Raw genomic sequence first — 14,426 nt, 5'->3', positions numbered from 1 at the left:
CTGGAGAGGGCAGGTTGCCTGGCCCAGGGCCCCAGCACCCCAGGGGCTACCCAAGTTTGTAGCAGCCGGAAGGAAGGGGCTCCACTTGAGGAAGGGCCCTCACTGTCCCATGAAGCTGTGTGGGTCAGTGCTCACCTCACCTCCCTTCCCCCACTGATGGGACCTGGATGCCCTGCCCGGCAGGCTGGCGGCCTCATAGGTGGCCTCAGAGGGAAGCAGGGGGAGGTCACGGGGGAGTGTGGATTTGTGGGGTGCTTGTCCCACTGCTCCTGCTTATCTCCCAGGTCTCAGCTCGAAGGTTATCTGGTCCGAGAGGCTCTCCTTGACCCCTAAGCCAGGTCCCAGCCACCAGCACGCCAGCCCCTTGGTCTTCTCTGCAGCATCTCAGGTAACTCACAGCAGGGCTGCTTCCCCCACGGTTCCTTCACCGTCTGCTTCTCCCTCTGTGACGTGTCCATGCCCTGAGGGCAGGGCCTAGGATGTGTGGCTCACGGCGTCTCTGGCGTCCACCCAGTGTCTGACCCCTGTAGGCACCCACTGGGTGTCTGCTGAGTAACCTCATGTCAGTTGCTGCCTCCCTCTGGGCCTCTCCCAGGCCGTGGCCCGAGTGCAAATACCTCGCCTGCTCTTTTAGAAGGATCGGCCTCCCCCTTCCCGAGTGCACTGGGTACCACTTAAGGGAAGGCAAAAGACGCTGGAGTCATTTACTAAATTGTACCTTGGTCGATCGTTAAGATGCTAACATCCCAGTGATTTTCCCAGTAGTCACTGGTGTGCAACAAGCCCAACCATATTTCCTATTCAATAAGTTCTTTTATTGTAGGTTTACAGATCTTCCCATTACAATGATGAAAACAGCACTAGTGATTCATAACACTTGGGCCCAAATCAAAGGGGCCCCCCTTCAAATTATAAGGTAAGTGACACATAGTTGAACATACAGAGAATGTTGGGCGAGAAGCACTTAAAATATAGAAAATAAGGTCAAGGCTTTTGTGTGCGCAAACACTTGAAGGTTTAGTTTATCGGGGTGATCGTTTTTGAAGGCATGATTTTCGAAACTATTTATAACCTGTGATACAACACAACTAGCGAGAAAAGGCAAAATCAAGCAAAACCAAAAACACCCCCAAAACAAACCGAGGGAACCGAACACACGGGGTCGATGTGCAAACCTCCAGTCCTTTGGCCCTGGGACGGCGGCCGCGCGGGTTTCACGGAGATTCTCCGCAGACGGGTGTCTGGGCCTGGCGTGACGTCGCCGCGTCCCGCGTCCTGTCTCCTCATGGAGGAGAAGAAGCTGCTTGTCCAGCACAGCTGCCCGGAGTGGGGTCCGGGTGCCCAGTCCTCTTGAGAACAGTCCCCAAACCTGGAAAGGCAAGGTGTCCCTGCGGCGGTGGCCCCGGGGGCAGCAGGGGGCGGGGTCAGAGCGGGTCCCCGGCCCTGCCGGCGCTGTCCGAGTGGTTCACAGGCAGCGGGTGGGCCTCTGTGTTGAACACCCAGTCTTCCAGGGAGAGCGTGTCATCTTCCGAGAACAGGAGATAGAGATACCTGTGCCCCGGGCAGGGAGGGAAGCAAGGCACGGCCTGTCAGCGCTCTGTGGAGCGAGGGGCCCCAGGAAGGAGTCTCAGGGGCCTTGGCGACAGGCCTGTGGCCGTGGGTGCAGGGGAGTCCGCGCCCCCAGGTCTCCTCGGAAGGCTGGACCCAGGGAAGCGCTGTGGACGCCGAGAAGAGCACCGAGCTTTGGGGCAGACAGGCCTGGCTTAATCCTGCTCTGCCCTGGCCCTCACCCCCACAGCTTCGTGCAGGCACGGTCCCGGCCGGGCCCGTGTGCGAGTCCCGCCAGGGCACCTCACGGCCTAGACTCTGCTTTCTCGGCTCAGGCCGCCCTGCACCGTCCACTCCTGGGCGGCTTCCTTGCGTGCCCCCGGGACTCGGTAAAGTAGACACGGGGACACTAAAACGGACAGAGAGTGGTGACCCCAGAACCTCTGCTTCCCAAGCCACGTGGGCTTTTACTCCAAGGGATGAGCCACTCCGGTTCATCCTACAGGGGACCGCTCTGGGGAACAGGAAGGGAGCGAGGGAAAGTCGGTAGCGACACCATCACCGTTGCTCTGATTTTACGGACGGAGGCAGTTTCACAGACCGAGGAGACAGGCTATGGGACTGGACTTAGTGCACAGCCGCCCCTTCGCTGGGTGAGTCCCCCCCATCTCACTCCCCGAGGCGAGAAACCAGCCTGGCCCCGGCTCGGGCTCACCCCTGGGGGTGTCACACTCTGGATCCGGAGCACCCCACCCCTCTTGGGCCCCCTTCCTGTGACGGCAGACCCTGACCCTGGTGAGGGCACAAACTGCTGACCCCTCCCCCCTCCCCAGGAAAAGCCACGCCGCCCAGGGAAGGACGCTGACCAAGCCCCCACTCACTTCAGCGTCTCAGCCAGAAAGAAAGTCTGCTGCTTGTTGTCGTGGCTGGGGGCGCCGCTGTACACGTCCTGGATCCCGGAGAAGCCGGCTTCCGTCCGACAGTGCTTCTCCAAGGCCTGAACGGAAGGAAGGCAGCCTTGGTGTGGGGAGCGGTGGGGGTCCCCCAAGACTCATGCCCGCACAGTGGGCCAGAGCTCACCCACAGGCAGCCCCTGACCCCTCGACTGGGGACCCCTAGCATCCCTGGCGGCAGAAGGCCAAAGTCTCCTGAAGGTCCGGCGCCAGGCTGGGGGGCGTGCTGCCGGGAGCTTGGTCCCAGGGCTGTGCCCCAAGCTCTCCGCCCGGTGTGAGCTTACAGAAACCTTCTCTTTGCCTCTCAGGGGGCAGACCGATGACAGGCTTGCCCAGGAGGGGACAGAGGAAGGCACTGGTGATGCTCTCGGGCTGGGATTGGGACCGTTGTGCCCCAGGATTCCCTGTGGAGACGTGGTCCCTGGGCCAGAGTGAGGTGAGCCACGGGATGTCAGCGTTTTGCACGGAAATGCATTTTTTTAACCCACGGAGGGTTTGCAGGTGGGGCCCAGGAGCACATGGGGCCCAGGAGCACAAAACACTTGGCCTTCAGTGGCCAAGAACCAGGCTTCAGGGAGGCAGGAGGCTCGGGCCAGCGAACGGTAACAGCGAACCTGAGCGGCCTGCACCCGGCCTGAGCGGGAGGCTCTGGGCATGGCTCTGCCCAGGACGGCGCATGCCTCTGAGAGCCAGGCACTGGGGAGGGGGTGGGGGAGGACAGGGGGGCCCAGCAGACATCGAGGAACCTTCCGGAGTTCCCACACCTGCTTTTGGCACCTACCCCAAAGTGGGCATGAGATGTCCCAGGAGGTAGCTGGGGACTGGTGGGGTGAGGGGTGTGCGGGCAGAGCCCGGAGAGGGGTGGGGGCTGCGTGGGGCTGGGCTGGCTCTGGGGAGAGGCGGGAGGTGAGCTGCTGGCCTGGCAGCTGTTCCTGTTCGAGAGGAGAAATCTAAAGCTTTGGCTCGGATGTGAGGGTCAGAAGCGGTGACCGCACGTGCTCTGGGCCCTCTCTGGCTGCTGCCCTGCCTTCGCCCCTCTACGTTTGCTGGCACCAGCGCCAGGTCCCCAGGACGACACGTCTGAGAACCCTCTCCTCAAGTTCCTGGTTTGGTTCTGCCCAGCCGGGGTCTGCTGGCTCCGCAACCACGACCTTGACCCTTTGCATTCTGAACTTCAGCCAGATGTCCGCCTGGCTGGACCTTCCTCTCGGTGCCTGAGCTTCAACTGCAACTTCACAGGGGCACCTGCCCCCTCCCTGTTCAAGCCTCCCCACCCGCACCCGCACTCCTCCCCCACGCCGGCCGCTCACCATCACCACTTCCCAGCCCCACTCCCGGTAGACGGGGTCGTGGGTCTGCCGCCACAAGTACATGTAGCTCTCCACCACCTCGGGCCTCAGGATGTAGTAGCTCTCGCTCAGCTGCGTGGCCACCGCCTCTCGGCCGGAGTTAAACCAGAAGGCCTCGGGCCCCAGTTTGGTGTCTGCAGAATGAACAAGCACAGGGCCTGGGTCAGACCAGCCACCTGCTTTGCAGGGTCCAGGTGCCCCGGATAGATCCGGGGGTGATGGCCGGTGATGTGGCCGTGGGGTGGGCCCTGCCTGCATTGCCCGGTAAGGCTCAGCCGGCCAGATATCCAGCTTCCCTCTTGGCCTGGGCTGGCCAAAACAAGACTCTTGAGGCCTCAAAAATTTTGCAGTTTTAGAATTTGGGAATCCAAATGAACGTCCCTAACTGTGCTTCCTAACTGCGTATTTTGAGACACTAGCTGTGCAAGGTGTTTACCAGAGCTCAGCCACGACAGGACTCCGGGGTTAAACACATTTGGGTTTAAACACAGTGGGTCACACAAAACGAACTCCTGCAGGACCTACCAGACCCTTTCACATGCTGCCATGCAAGGAGGCTTCTCCTCCCGCCTTAGGGCTTGTAGCTCCTCCCAGAAGCAGCCCTCCAGAGCTGCCAGCTTAGGAGACCGCGGACTGGAGATGAGGGGAGACCTGCCCAGAACGTGCACTCAGGGGGAGGGAGCTGGCTCGTGGAGAAGGCTGGTGAGGCCTGGGGGTTGCTGCTGCTGTTGTTTGGTTTGGTTTTGGACCACTGATGGCCACTCCTGCTTTTTGGATGACCATAGTTGTATGACCACAACTGTATAACCACTGCCGCAGCCACCATTTCTGATTTCAAAGGCTGTGCTGGGAACTTTACGTACGTGATTTCAATCCTTAAAGAAATGTGGGGGTTTTGGTTTTTCTTTTGGTAAGGAGACGTTACTATTCCTCTACCGCGCATGTGGAAACTGCAGATCAGGGAGGCTGAGTAATCTGCCCGGGGAACACGCAGGAGTCGTGGCTGAGCTGGGACATGGCCCACGGTCTGCCTGCTGCCCTTTCCATGGGCGGCGCCCTCTCTCTCTCCCTTCTGAGGACCCTGCCTACACATCCCGTCCAGGTGGACCGAGGGCCCGGCTCTGATCCTATTGTGAGCCCTCTCTCCTCCTAGTAGGGTTTAGTCCCTGAGAGGTCCTGGGCTGCTCTTCCTCAAGACGTGGGCTTTGCAGGGTGCCCTACTCTGCTGTGGAGGTTTCCTGGAAGAGGAATTAGCCAGACCGGGCCCCTCCCAGCCTCGCACATGGGGCCACCAGTCGTGCCCTCAGAAAACAGTTGGGAAAACAGCCGTCTTGCCAAGCTGCTCACGGGCGAGGGCATGCGTGACTGCTGCGGCCGCCCGTGGCCGAGCCGGGCTGGCTGGAACCATACGCTCTATTAAGCGGACTGTCTTTTACGGTCTGGGCTGATTGTTCCAGACAAATAGCAAGCTGTTTATTATTCCTGAGATTTCCTATTTGTTTATGGCGCCAGCAGAGAGAGCTCTTTGAAGGGAATTGAAGACCAGTTTGAGGGATGCATTGTGAGTTGCTGGCTTTCTGAAAGGCTCCAGGAGCTTGGGATTGGACTGCGGCGGTCACCTCGGTGCACCGCTAACAAACGCCCCGTGCTGTTGGCTGAAGGCGCCGGCAATGCGCTCTCCGTGGGACTCGGCTCCTGACCCTGGGGACCCATGTTACGGTTCTCGGTGAACTGATGGGAAGACGGAGGCCACCTCGCTGGTAGGCGGCAGAGCAGCACGCGAACCAGGAATTTTTACTGCAGGTCTTGGGCCCTGTCCTCCAGCCAAGATGGGGGTTAGACTCACAGGAGTGGGCACCTCCTGGGGCTGGGGTGCAGGGGTGGTTCTGAGGGCGCTGTTCAGGGGCAGCCACGAGGTGGAGCTGAGCATCTGCAGACCTGGGTCCTGGGCCCAGCCTAGCCACTCAGAGCAGTGAGACTGTGGCTCTGGACTGCCTCAGTTTCCCCATGTGCAATAAACAAGGAGTTGGTTCCCGTCCTCTGGCACGACTTCTCTCACATTTGGCAATTCTGCGTGAGTGCTGAGCGGATGGTCGAGAAGCTCTCAGGCTTCCCGGCTGTCTTGGACCGAAGAGAGAAAACGGAGTGGTTCTGGGGAGGGGAAGTGGAGGTGTGTGGGGCAGGGGGCAGGGAGAAACACCTGCAAGGTTCAGGAAGCCAACCTTTCTGCCACAGGGGCCGGAGGGCCCTCTCCTCCCCACCCCCCGGGGCCCCACACAGGGGGCCTGGGCCGCATCATCGGAGCCTCAGTCTCCTCATCCGGGTGGTGGGGTCGGCGGTGATGTGCATGGAGTGCTGGACACACGCTGGCCCACACACTGGGCCCCGCGGGCAGCCCCGGTCCCCTTCAGTCCGGGGCTCCATCTCAGCACACACAGCACAGCCGATTCCACATGGCCGCAGAAGGCGGGACTGCCCTGCGAGCGTGAGCTCCCCTCGCTCGCTGCCACTCCGCTGCACTTCCCAGTTCTCCCTGGGGTCTGGCCTCAGTCCTTCCCGCTGTCCCCGCCACCCCCCCCCCCAGGGTTACCTGAGCGGTCATACGACTCGTGGCACGTCTTGGTGATCTGGGCTGCGAGCTCTCGGTAGCCAGCCCTCTTCTCCTCCTCGGCGTCCTCGGCGCCCAGGGCGATCATGCCCCCGGAGAAGCAGGCCAGGTGCCCCATCTTGTGGTCCAGAATGCCCCCGCGCCACTCAGCAAAGTAGGTCAGCCCCCCGGGGGACACGTTCAGCAGGTGGGTCTCTATCGCCTGGGAGCAAGGTGGGGGTCGGGCAGGGGGAGGGGTGCGGGAGGTACAGAGAAGGGAGCAGGGAGGACAGAAAATGAATATTTTGGAGACAGCAGCAAAGGCAGCTCTGCTGAACCCTCCGCCCCGGGCAAAGGGGGGCACTGACCTTGGCCCTGACTGGGCTGGGAGAGGTTCTGTCACCCAGCTGAGCCCCGGTGCCTGCTGGGAGCTTGCGGGAGCGCCCCAGGGTGAATCTCTTACACACTTTTAAATCTTCTACATACGAAAAATTTCAAAAAATCTTTAAACATCATCACCCTCCATTATATCCTTGGTTAGGGAATCATAACCTGGGGCCCGCTGGCCCACAGATGCCCCTAAGATTGTACACGCCACTCTCGCGTACGTGCGTTTTCATGGGACGAGGGTCCCAAAAGGACCCCTGGGAAACGAAGAGCTGCTCTCTGCAGGTCCTTGTCACTCGCCTTCTCACTTGACGCCACCGCCAGCCAGGCACGCGGAGGGGCTGCAGTGCTCTCCACAGACAGAGGCGGAGTGACTGCACCCAGGCCACCCAGCCATACCGGGATTAGGACAAGGATCGTTTTGGGGGCAGTGCACTTTGAGAGCCCTCCCCAGCTCCGTGGGAGGCGCTGCTGTCAGTGAAGACTGCCAGGAAGCTGGGGGGACAGGTGCCAGGCACTCACGCCTCCCACTCCCTGCTGGCCGTCCCAGCTGCCTGGAAATGGAGGTGTTGGTGGCAGCTGCCCACACAGCTGCAGGGGGGCTTGATGGGCCCCCCGGGGGTCCAGGTCCCGGGCTGGGTCCGTGGGCCCAGGCCTCTGCCTGCACCGTTGCCCCTCCACTCTGCTCTGTGGGGGCCTCTGCACTCTGTCACTGACGAACCCGACTGTGTCATCGTGTGCTTAGCACCCTTCCGTGGATGCCAAGTGCCTCCAGATGGAAGTCCAGTGGGGCCTCTGGGCCCCCCGATCTGGAGCCTGAGGTTTGACCTGACGCCATGCACGTGGTTCTCGGGCGCAGACTCCTCCGGCTCAGACCCCGTCTCCACCAGCTTCAAGCTGTGTGCCTTCGGGCGGGTTCTGTGTTTTTTGCGCCTCAACTTCCTCGAGTACAAAGTGGGGCAAGAGCACGGACCACTTCACAGCGTCGTGAAGGAGACATGAGATGTGTCTGTGGAGGTCCGCCTGCTTCTCAGCACAGAGTTAGTTCTCACTGAATGCTGGCGATGCCAGTTCCTCCCCAGTCCGCCCTCTGTGCCTCCCTCCTCTGCCCCGTCCCAGCCACGCTGGGCTCCTCAGGCGTGCCCCCCGCCCTCCCCTCCCCACACTGAGCTTCCTGTGAGCGCCTCCTCCAGGCCGGCGCTGAGCTGGGGGCAGGCACACAGCCCCCCAAGGTGGGCCTGGACCCCACCTTAGCGAACACAGAGGCTTCCCGACAAAATCAAATACACACAAGTGTCACAGCTGCGACCAGTATTTTGAATGAAACAAACCGAGGAGACGGGACAGGGAAAAGCTTGGGGAGGGGGCCTACTCTGCAGTCAGGTCAGAGAAGGTCTCTGCCACAGTGATGGTGACACTCACAAGCTGGTGAAGGTGCCCGCCTCGCGGCTTTGCCCGCGCTCCGCGCCGCTCTGCCAGCTCCTGCTCGGCCTCCGGCCCCCTCCAGGACGCTGCCTGGGAGAGGACGGCCCGCTCTACGCCACTGCTGCCCGCGGTCCTACTCCCTGTGCTCTCTCTACGTGGTGCTCGGCTCACGCCGTGTGCGCGCCTTTGTGAGGGTTTCTGTGGAGCGCGGCTCTCCCCCAGCACCCTGCGTGCCGTGTTCGGCAGAAGCTCCCCCCAGCACTCTCCAGCCAGGGCCCCGCCCACGGACGGTGCTCAAGCGAACGTGCCCCTTGAGTGTTTTCTCCTTTTCCATCTGTAAGGCCTGGGCTGGCAGGCTGGCTGCAGGGCCCCCCCCCTGAGCAGCGGAGGGGGAAGTGTGGGTGATGGCCCCGCCAGGGCACCTGCTCACGCAGGGAGAGGCGGGGAGCGCCAACCACTGCTGGGCCGGGTCTGCTCCTGGCTGGGCCCTGCGCGGGGTCAGAGCTGGGTCCGGGCGGCTGCTCTGCACCCCTGAGCATGCAGGTGGGGGCCAGTCCAGGGTGCAGAAACCGGGTGCAGTTACCTGCTGTCAACACTCGGGAGAGAACACAGACACAGGTGTGGGGATGGGGGAATCCCCGGAAGCTTCCCACTGTAGCCAAAAATCTCCGTCTTCGAGACTCTCCCATAGGTTATTTCTATTGTGCTTGGGGTTAACTTCAAGCTAAATAATTTTGGTAAAGAGGAAATGATGGAATAGTCTCTCTTTGAGGAGACAACTGAAATAGCAGATGCAAAAATTAAAAAAAAACACCTCTAAAAACCAAGGCTTCTAAAACTCTGAGCAAAATGCAAGACAGCAAAGGCTGGTCAGAAGGCTTAAATCATGGCACAAGACATAGCGAAGAGCTGAGAGGCAGAGTCCCATGTTCGATCCCCAGTGCTGCAATTTGAGAGTCAGGTGACTTTGGGCCACTGGTTTCATTGTTCTGAAGGTTCCCTTTCTTCGTCTGTAAAATGAGACCAATTTCCAGGCTGGTCATGAGGCTGTTCAGAGACTCTGACTTCCTTTGCCCCCTGGACGGGCCCCACCCCATCTGCACCTGCTGGAGAGGGACTCGGGGCAAGCCAGGCCCCTCTGTGATCCGGCAGCTGATACGGAGACGCAGGAGCCACTGACCGAGCTTGCGCCCTGGCTCTGCCACTTGTGTGTGACCTGGGGCCTTTCTGAGCCTCAGTTTCATCATCTGTAAGCTGGGGGCTAAATAAGACCAGGCACTGAGGGTACCTGCCCGGAGGAGGCCAGAGGGACAGAAGCTTCCTGTCCTTCTTGTCCTTTCTCCCAGGATCCCCCGGGGTTGCCCAGCTGGCCTGTCTGCAGCCCCCATGTCCACCCGCGGACGTCGGTGTAACCTGCGACTGCAGCTCTCCAGGCTGTTGCTCAGGCCTCGCCCCAGGGGTTCCGAGGTAACCTTGCTGGGGTGCGGGCTGGCCATCGGGATTTTTAACATGTGACTTTTAACATGCCAACAAGGTGGAGAACCGCCAGAACATTCTTCAAAGCCCCGAACTTGCCACAGGCTTAGCCCTCACACAGTGTCAGCGACACGGCAGGCCCTTCACTGGGGAGATCAAACAGGAGGAGCAAGGCCAGGCGTCTCCTGTTCAATCAAGGGTTTCCATAAAGCTCCCAGTTGCTTAAATAATTCATAGTTGTTTCTTCCCTTGAAGCCTCAGCTACACTGTGCCCTCAGGGGCAGGGAAGTAGGCCGCTCATTAACTTGATGTTTACTTTGCAAGGCTGTCCATCAGAAAGGGCAAGGGCCTCTCCAGGCAGCACACCTGGCCACCAGCTGAACACTAATCCGACAGGGAACCCTGGCTGCCGGCTAAGCTCGGCCGTAGGAGCTTGGAGTGGACGGGCTGAGCCAGATGGAGCTGGGACTGGAGTCCCAGGAGCTGCTTCATGGCTGAGATCTTGGTGCCAGGGAGCTGGGCAGGGAAAACTCATCACTGAGCGCGTAGTTCAGAGTCCACAGCCCTGGAGGCCTGTTACAATGAGCTTCCTGTAAGCGCTACCGTTGCTGGCTGGGTTCCTGTGATCAGAGGGTAGTGAGAGACCATTCCCCATCCAACCTACTGCTCACACCGTCCACCCACCCACACCCGCCTACCCATCCGGCCGTCTAGCCATTCAGCCTTCTCTTCATCGGTGCAGAGCCAGGAGGTCTGGCTCTCGCTTCACGCTGTCAGTTCCGTGCTGTGTGGCTTGGAGCAAGTGTTTCCCCCTCTCTGGGCCTTGGTTCCCACCCTCACGAAGAGAAGGAATGGAGCTGGAGGCTCCCCTGGCGGAGGCCCCTCCCAGCTTGGGTGTGCTAATTGTCACCTCTGGCTCGTGGGGAAGACGGCTGAGGGTCTTGCTTTGGCAGCTTCCCGTGGGGGCTCCCAGCCCACTGCCGGGCTGCATTCTGGGCCCTGATACATCTAACACATCCACTGAAGCACAGACACCGTGGTTTCTGAGTCCAACTGCCTGCCGCTTCCTGTGAGGCCTCAGACAAGTGACTTCGCCTCCTTACGCGCTTGGGTTTCATATCTGTGCAACAAAGACTAACATGGCCCTAATTTTAAGGTGTTCGAGAAGAGCTATGAGACTGGGTGTGCGAAGTGACTGACGGGGGAGGGGGCGCTGTCTTGTCGTTCTGCTGCCCCGCTCCCTGTGGGGGAGGGGCCGACAAGGCCGCGGCACTCAGGGGCCGTGAGAGCGCAGGCAGCAGGTGGTGGACCCACAGCCCGAGCAGCAGCAGGCCCTGTCTTACCTTCAAGGCTTCGTAGTACATATCTTTGGCCTCCATGTCTGTCTTGGCCGACATCAACCAGGATTTGATCAAATATTCATAAAAACTGTCCCCGAGTCCTCCAACTGAGACGTGGTCTGCGAGGGGAGAGAGAACAGAACATTGTCTCTGTCTGCCAAGGCTTTGGCAGGACTGGCGGAGCACGCCTCCGGCCCCCTGGGCCTCCATGGCCCCGGCACGGGTGCAGGCCGGGCGCGCACTTCATCAGCAGCCACCAGCACCGCCCGGAGCAGAGGCTGAGAGAAGGGCCTGCCCGTGACTGGGCTGAGCCAGGGCCACCCTCAGTGTGGTGGCCCTGCACAGAGGCGGCGGGCCCACCCAGGTGCTATAAATCATGTCGCTCTAGCAGGCTGAGGACGGCAGGCTTCTAGGTATTAACTATAAATGAGTTGCATTTCTTTAAAAAGATAACCTGGTGGCAGGGAGTTCAGAGACTTTTATCGCCTGGTGACAAACATGGTAATTAATGCTGGGCAGGGCCACAAAAGGCCACGACAAGGAAGAAGGAGAGGCTTGATTTAGCTGGTCAGAGCGCTGAGCCATCCTGGGAAAACTGAGTGTAAATTTAGCAAATCGGGACACAGGGAGTTCACGGGAGCAGGGCGAGCACAGACGGGGTTTGGGTTTGAGGACCCCCTCTCTGCTGGGTTGGCGTCTGCCCGGGGTCCCCCCAGAGCGGGACCTCCAGGCTGTGGCTGACCTGGGGATGCGTCCCTGCCTGGGGCTGTCCCAGGAGACGGATGGGCTCTGGCCACAGAAGCAAGACACGGAAAACACTCACGTGCTTTGAAAATTAACAACAGGGAAACATAAAGGCATTTAATGATACAACAAAGAGCAAGTGTCATTCCCTGTTACGATTCACTTAAGCAGAGAGAGGCAGGAAGGGGAACAGGGAGGGGGGTTTCAGGTAGAGTGGGAGGAGTGGGAAGAATATTTCCAGCTCCTTTGAAAAAAGAGGGTAGAAAGAGGGGGAAAATGGGTGGGGAGTGGGGGAAGAGGAAAGAAATAGAGGATGCACCGACAGCTACCATTTACTGGGTCCACTGTGGTTGGGAGCTTTACCGTATTATTTACAACAGTCTTCCCAAGGACCCTGTGAGGTGGGCACAAGCAACCCCATTTCCCAGGTGGGGAAATGAGAGCGAGCCTACGTAGCTCACCCAGGGCCGCGCTGGCAGAGCTCTCAGCGTCTGCAGCTTTGCACAGTCCATCGGAGAGCGGAACCGAAGATGCGTCGAGAGAGGACAAGTGCGAAGGGAGAAGGACCAGAAGTCGAGGGTAGAGACAGATGGGCACCGGGAAAGGGGGCTGAGAAGAGGCCCCCGCAGTAAACCAGCCCTTCTGGCCTTTTCTATAAAAACGTTCTGGTCAGGAAGGACTCAGGAAAGGAATAAGCACTTGCAAAATCTGGAACAGGCCAGATACAGCCTGAGCCTGGGGGAGCAGTGGGAGGAGGTCAGTGTGGGTGGGCTTGGCCAGGGAAGAGGGAGGAGAGAGCCAGCACTGCTCACCCCTGGTGCCCCCATCCCGAGGGGGAGAGTGCAGCTTGGGCAAGAACAAAGGGAGGGATGGGGTATGCCGGCCCAGCCTGCTGATGGCGTCTCCGCTGCAGCGGGAGGCAGGTGCAGAGCAGGTGTGGGTGGAAGTATGCCCGTCTGACTGAGTCAGCCTCCGCCTGGAGCCCACTGACAGCTCAGCCCGAAGGGGGCCCTGGCTCCCAGGTACGCAGCCAGGGGCACTGTCATCTCCATACTCATCTCCTGGCCCCGCCTCCCCTCACCGTTTCGGCAGCCACCCCACACACTCCTAGCCCCCAGTCTTCCCACGTCGTTTCTCTCCTGTGACCACCCCTCCGCTCTCCGCGGAAGGACCTTCCCCACCCTGCATGACTAACGCTTCCTCCCGGCTACCCGGGGCTCAGGCCTCCTCTCCTCTGAAAGGCTTTCCCCAGCGCTCAGAGACCTGCTCACAATCCCTCACCGGGGTGGGGGGGGGGCCACGAGGCATGAGTGAGGTAAGGCGCACGCCACACCTGGCCATGCGCTTCACTAAGGAAGGGCTCGGGGGGGCCACCCTCCCTCCGCTGGGTGCGTGCTAACGCTGCTAATGAATCTGTCTGTGGGTCTGCCTCTCCGACTCGGCTGTGGGCTCTCCATGGATAGACAGTGTAGGACCCACATTTTATGTCCAGTACCTTTATGGCACACAGCAGACACCCTGAATGAGTGAAAGGATGGTGGGTTTGAGCCATGCTGGAAAGGGCCTCGAATGCCAAGCCAAACAGTTTGGACTTCATCCTATGATTTTAGAGAGCGTGTGTGATGTGGTCGAGCGTTTCACCTGGCAGGTGGGTGCAGGAGAGGGGAGCCGGGTCGCCAAGGGTTCCACAGGTGACTGAGACATGACACCCTCTTGGGGGGGTGTGTATGGTCTCTCAGGGGACCTTGACTGAGTGGACAATTCTCATTTGGAGGTCTAGCTGCCGTGCCTGTCTGCGGTGTTGACCCCAGCATGGTGTGGCTCAGTGGGAGAGGCGCAGGAGGGGGAATCGGAAGATAGACCTGCCGTCCGCTCGGGGCAAGCGTTTCCCCTGTGGGCCCTCCGCCTTCTGATGTAAAATGCTTTCGAAAGGGGGCCCGAGTTGGTGTCCATGGGCCTTAGAGCAGAGACGGGTTCTTCTGCCTCCTGTAAGCTGGGAATCGGCCGGCAGGAAAGTAGCAGGCACTGGGGCAACTGGGGGAGGCTGCCGGGCTGCGGCAGACGGGCAGCTCAAGTTCCCTTCTGGAAGAACCTAGACCTGCCACTTCCTTCCCACGGGGGAAAGAGTGGGACCAGGCAGCGGACAAGGAGCCCTTCCTCCAGGGGCCAAGCTGAAGGGCGGGCAGCCCTCTGACCTCGCATCCACACCCGGTGCCAGCAGGAGCCTGGTGGCCTCCCCTGGCTGTGAGGTCCTAGTGGCACGAGGTCTTGGTCTCCCCTGCTGCCCGGACGCTCAGCTTCCAGCAGGAGTGGGCAGCAGACAAGAGCAGCCTGTGCCTCTCTAAGCTGCGATTTCTGTGGTTGCAAATGGGCTAAACAGAGGATTCAAGGGAAGGACGTGAATACACTTAGTTTATGCAAGTTGGGAATGTTATCTTCTGGAAAAATACATAATCACACGCACATAAAAAGCCCAATGAAAACCACAGTAAACCTGAGATACCCCCAGGCGCCAAAGCTGGGGAAGGACAGCGGGCGCCCAGGGGAGCAAGGCTTTGTAACCCTCCTCTGCTCTTTGGCAGGCGGCGGATTCATATTTTATTAATATGAAGCAATA

The 14,426-nt window shown here is 60.1% G+C and overlaps 1 protein-coding gene across 1 annotated transcript in view; it reads right to left on the bottom strand.

Annotated features, from left to right (window-relative positions):
• Positions 1-793: 793 nt before the first annotated feature.
• Positions 794-14,426, bottom strand: part of MAN1C1 (mannosidase alpha class 1C member 1) — a 128,413-nt gene continuing 114,780 nt past the window's right edge. The window contains exons 8-12 of the mRNA XM_045859630.1: positions 11,069-11,184; positions 6,441-6,660; positions 3,812-3,984; positions 2,430-2,545; positions 794-1,551 (exon numbers count right to left, since the gene is read on the bottom strand). Of these exons, the coding sequence (XP_045715586.1) occupies positions 1,425-1,551; positions 2,430-2,545; positions 3,812-3,984; positions 6,441-6,660; positions 11,069-11,184 (752 nt within the window). The 3' untranslated portion in view covers positions 794-1,424. The remainder of the gene's footprint in view (positions 1,552-2,429; positions 2,546-3,811; positions 3,985-6,440; positions 6,661-11,068; positions 11,185-14,426) is intronic.

Source organism: Phyllostomus hastatus, unplaced genomic scaffold (genome assembly GCF_019186645.2).
Source record: "Phyllostomus hastatus isolate PE091 unplaced genomic scaffold, TTU_PhHast_1.1 phas_scaffold_182, whole genome shotgun sequence".
Lineage (NCBI taxonomy): Eukaryota > Metazoa > Chordata > Mammalia > Chiroptera > Phyllostomidae > Phyllostomus > Phyllostomus hastatus.
This window is presented reverse-complemented; position numbering and strand designations above follow the sequence as displayed.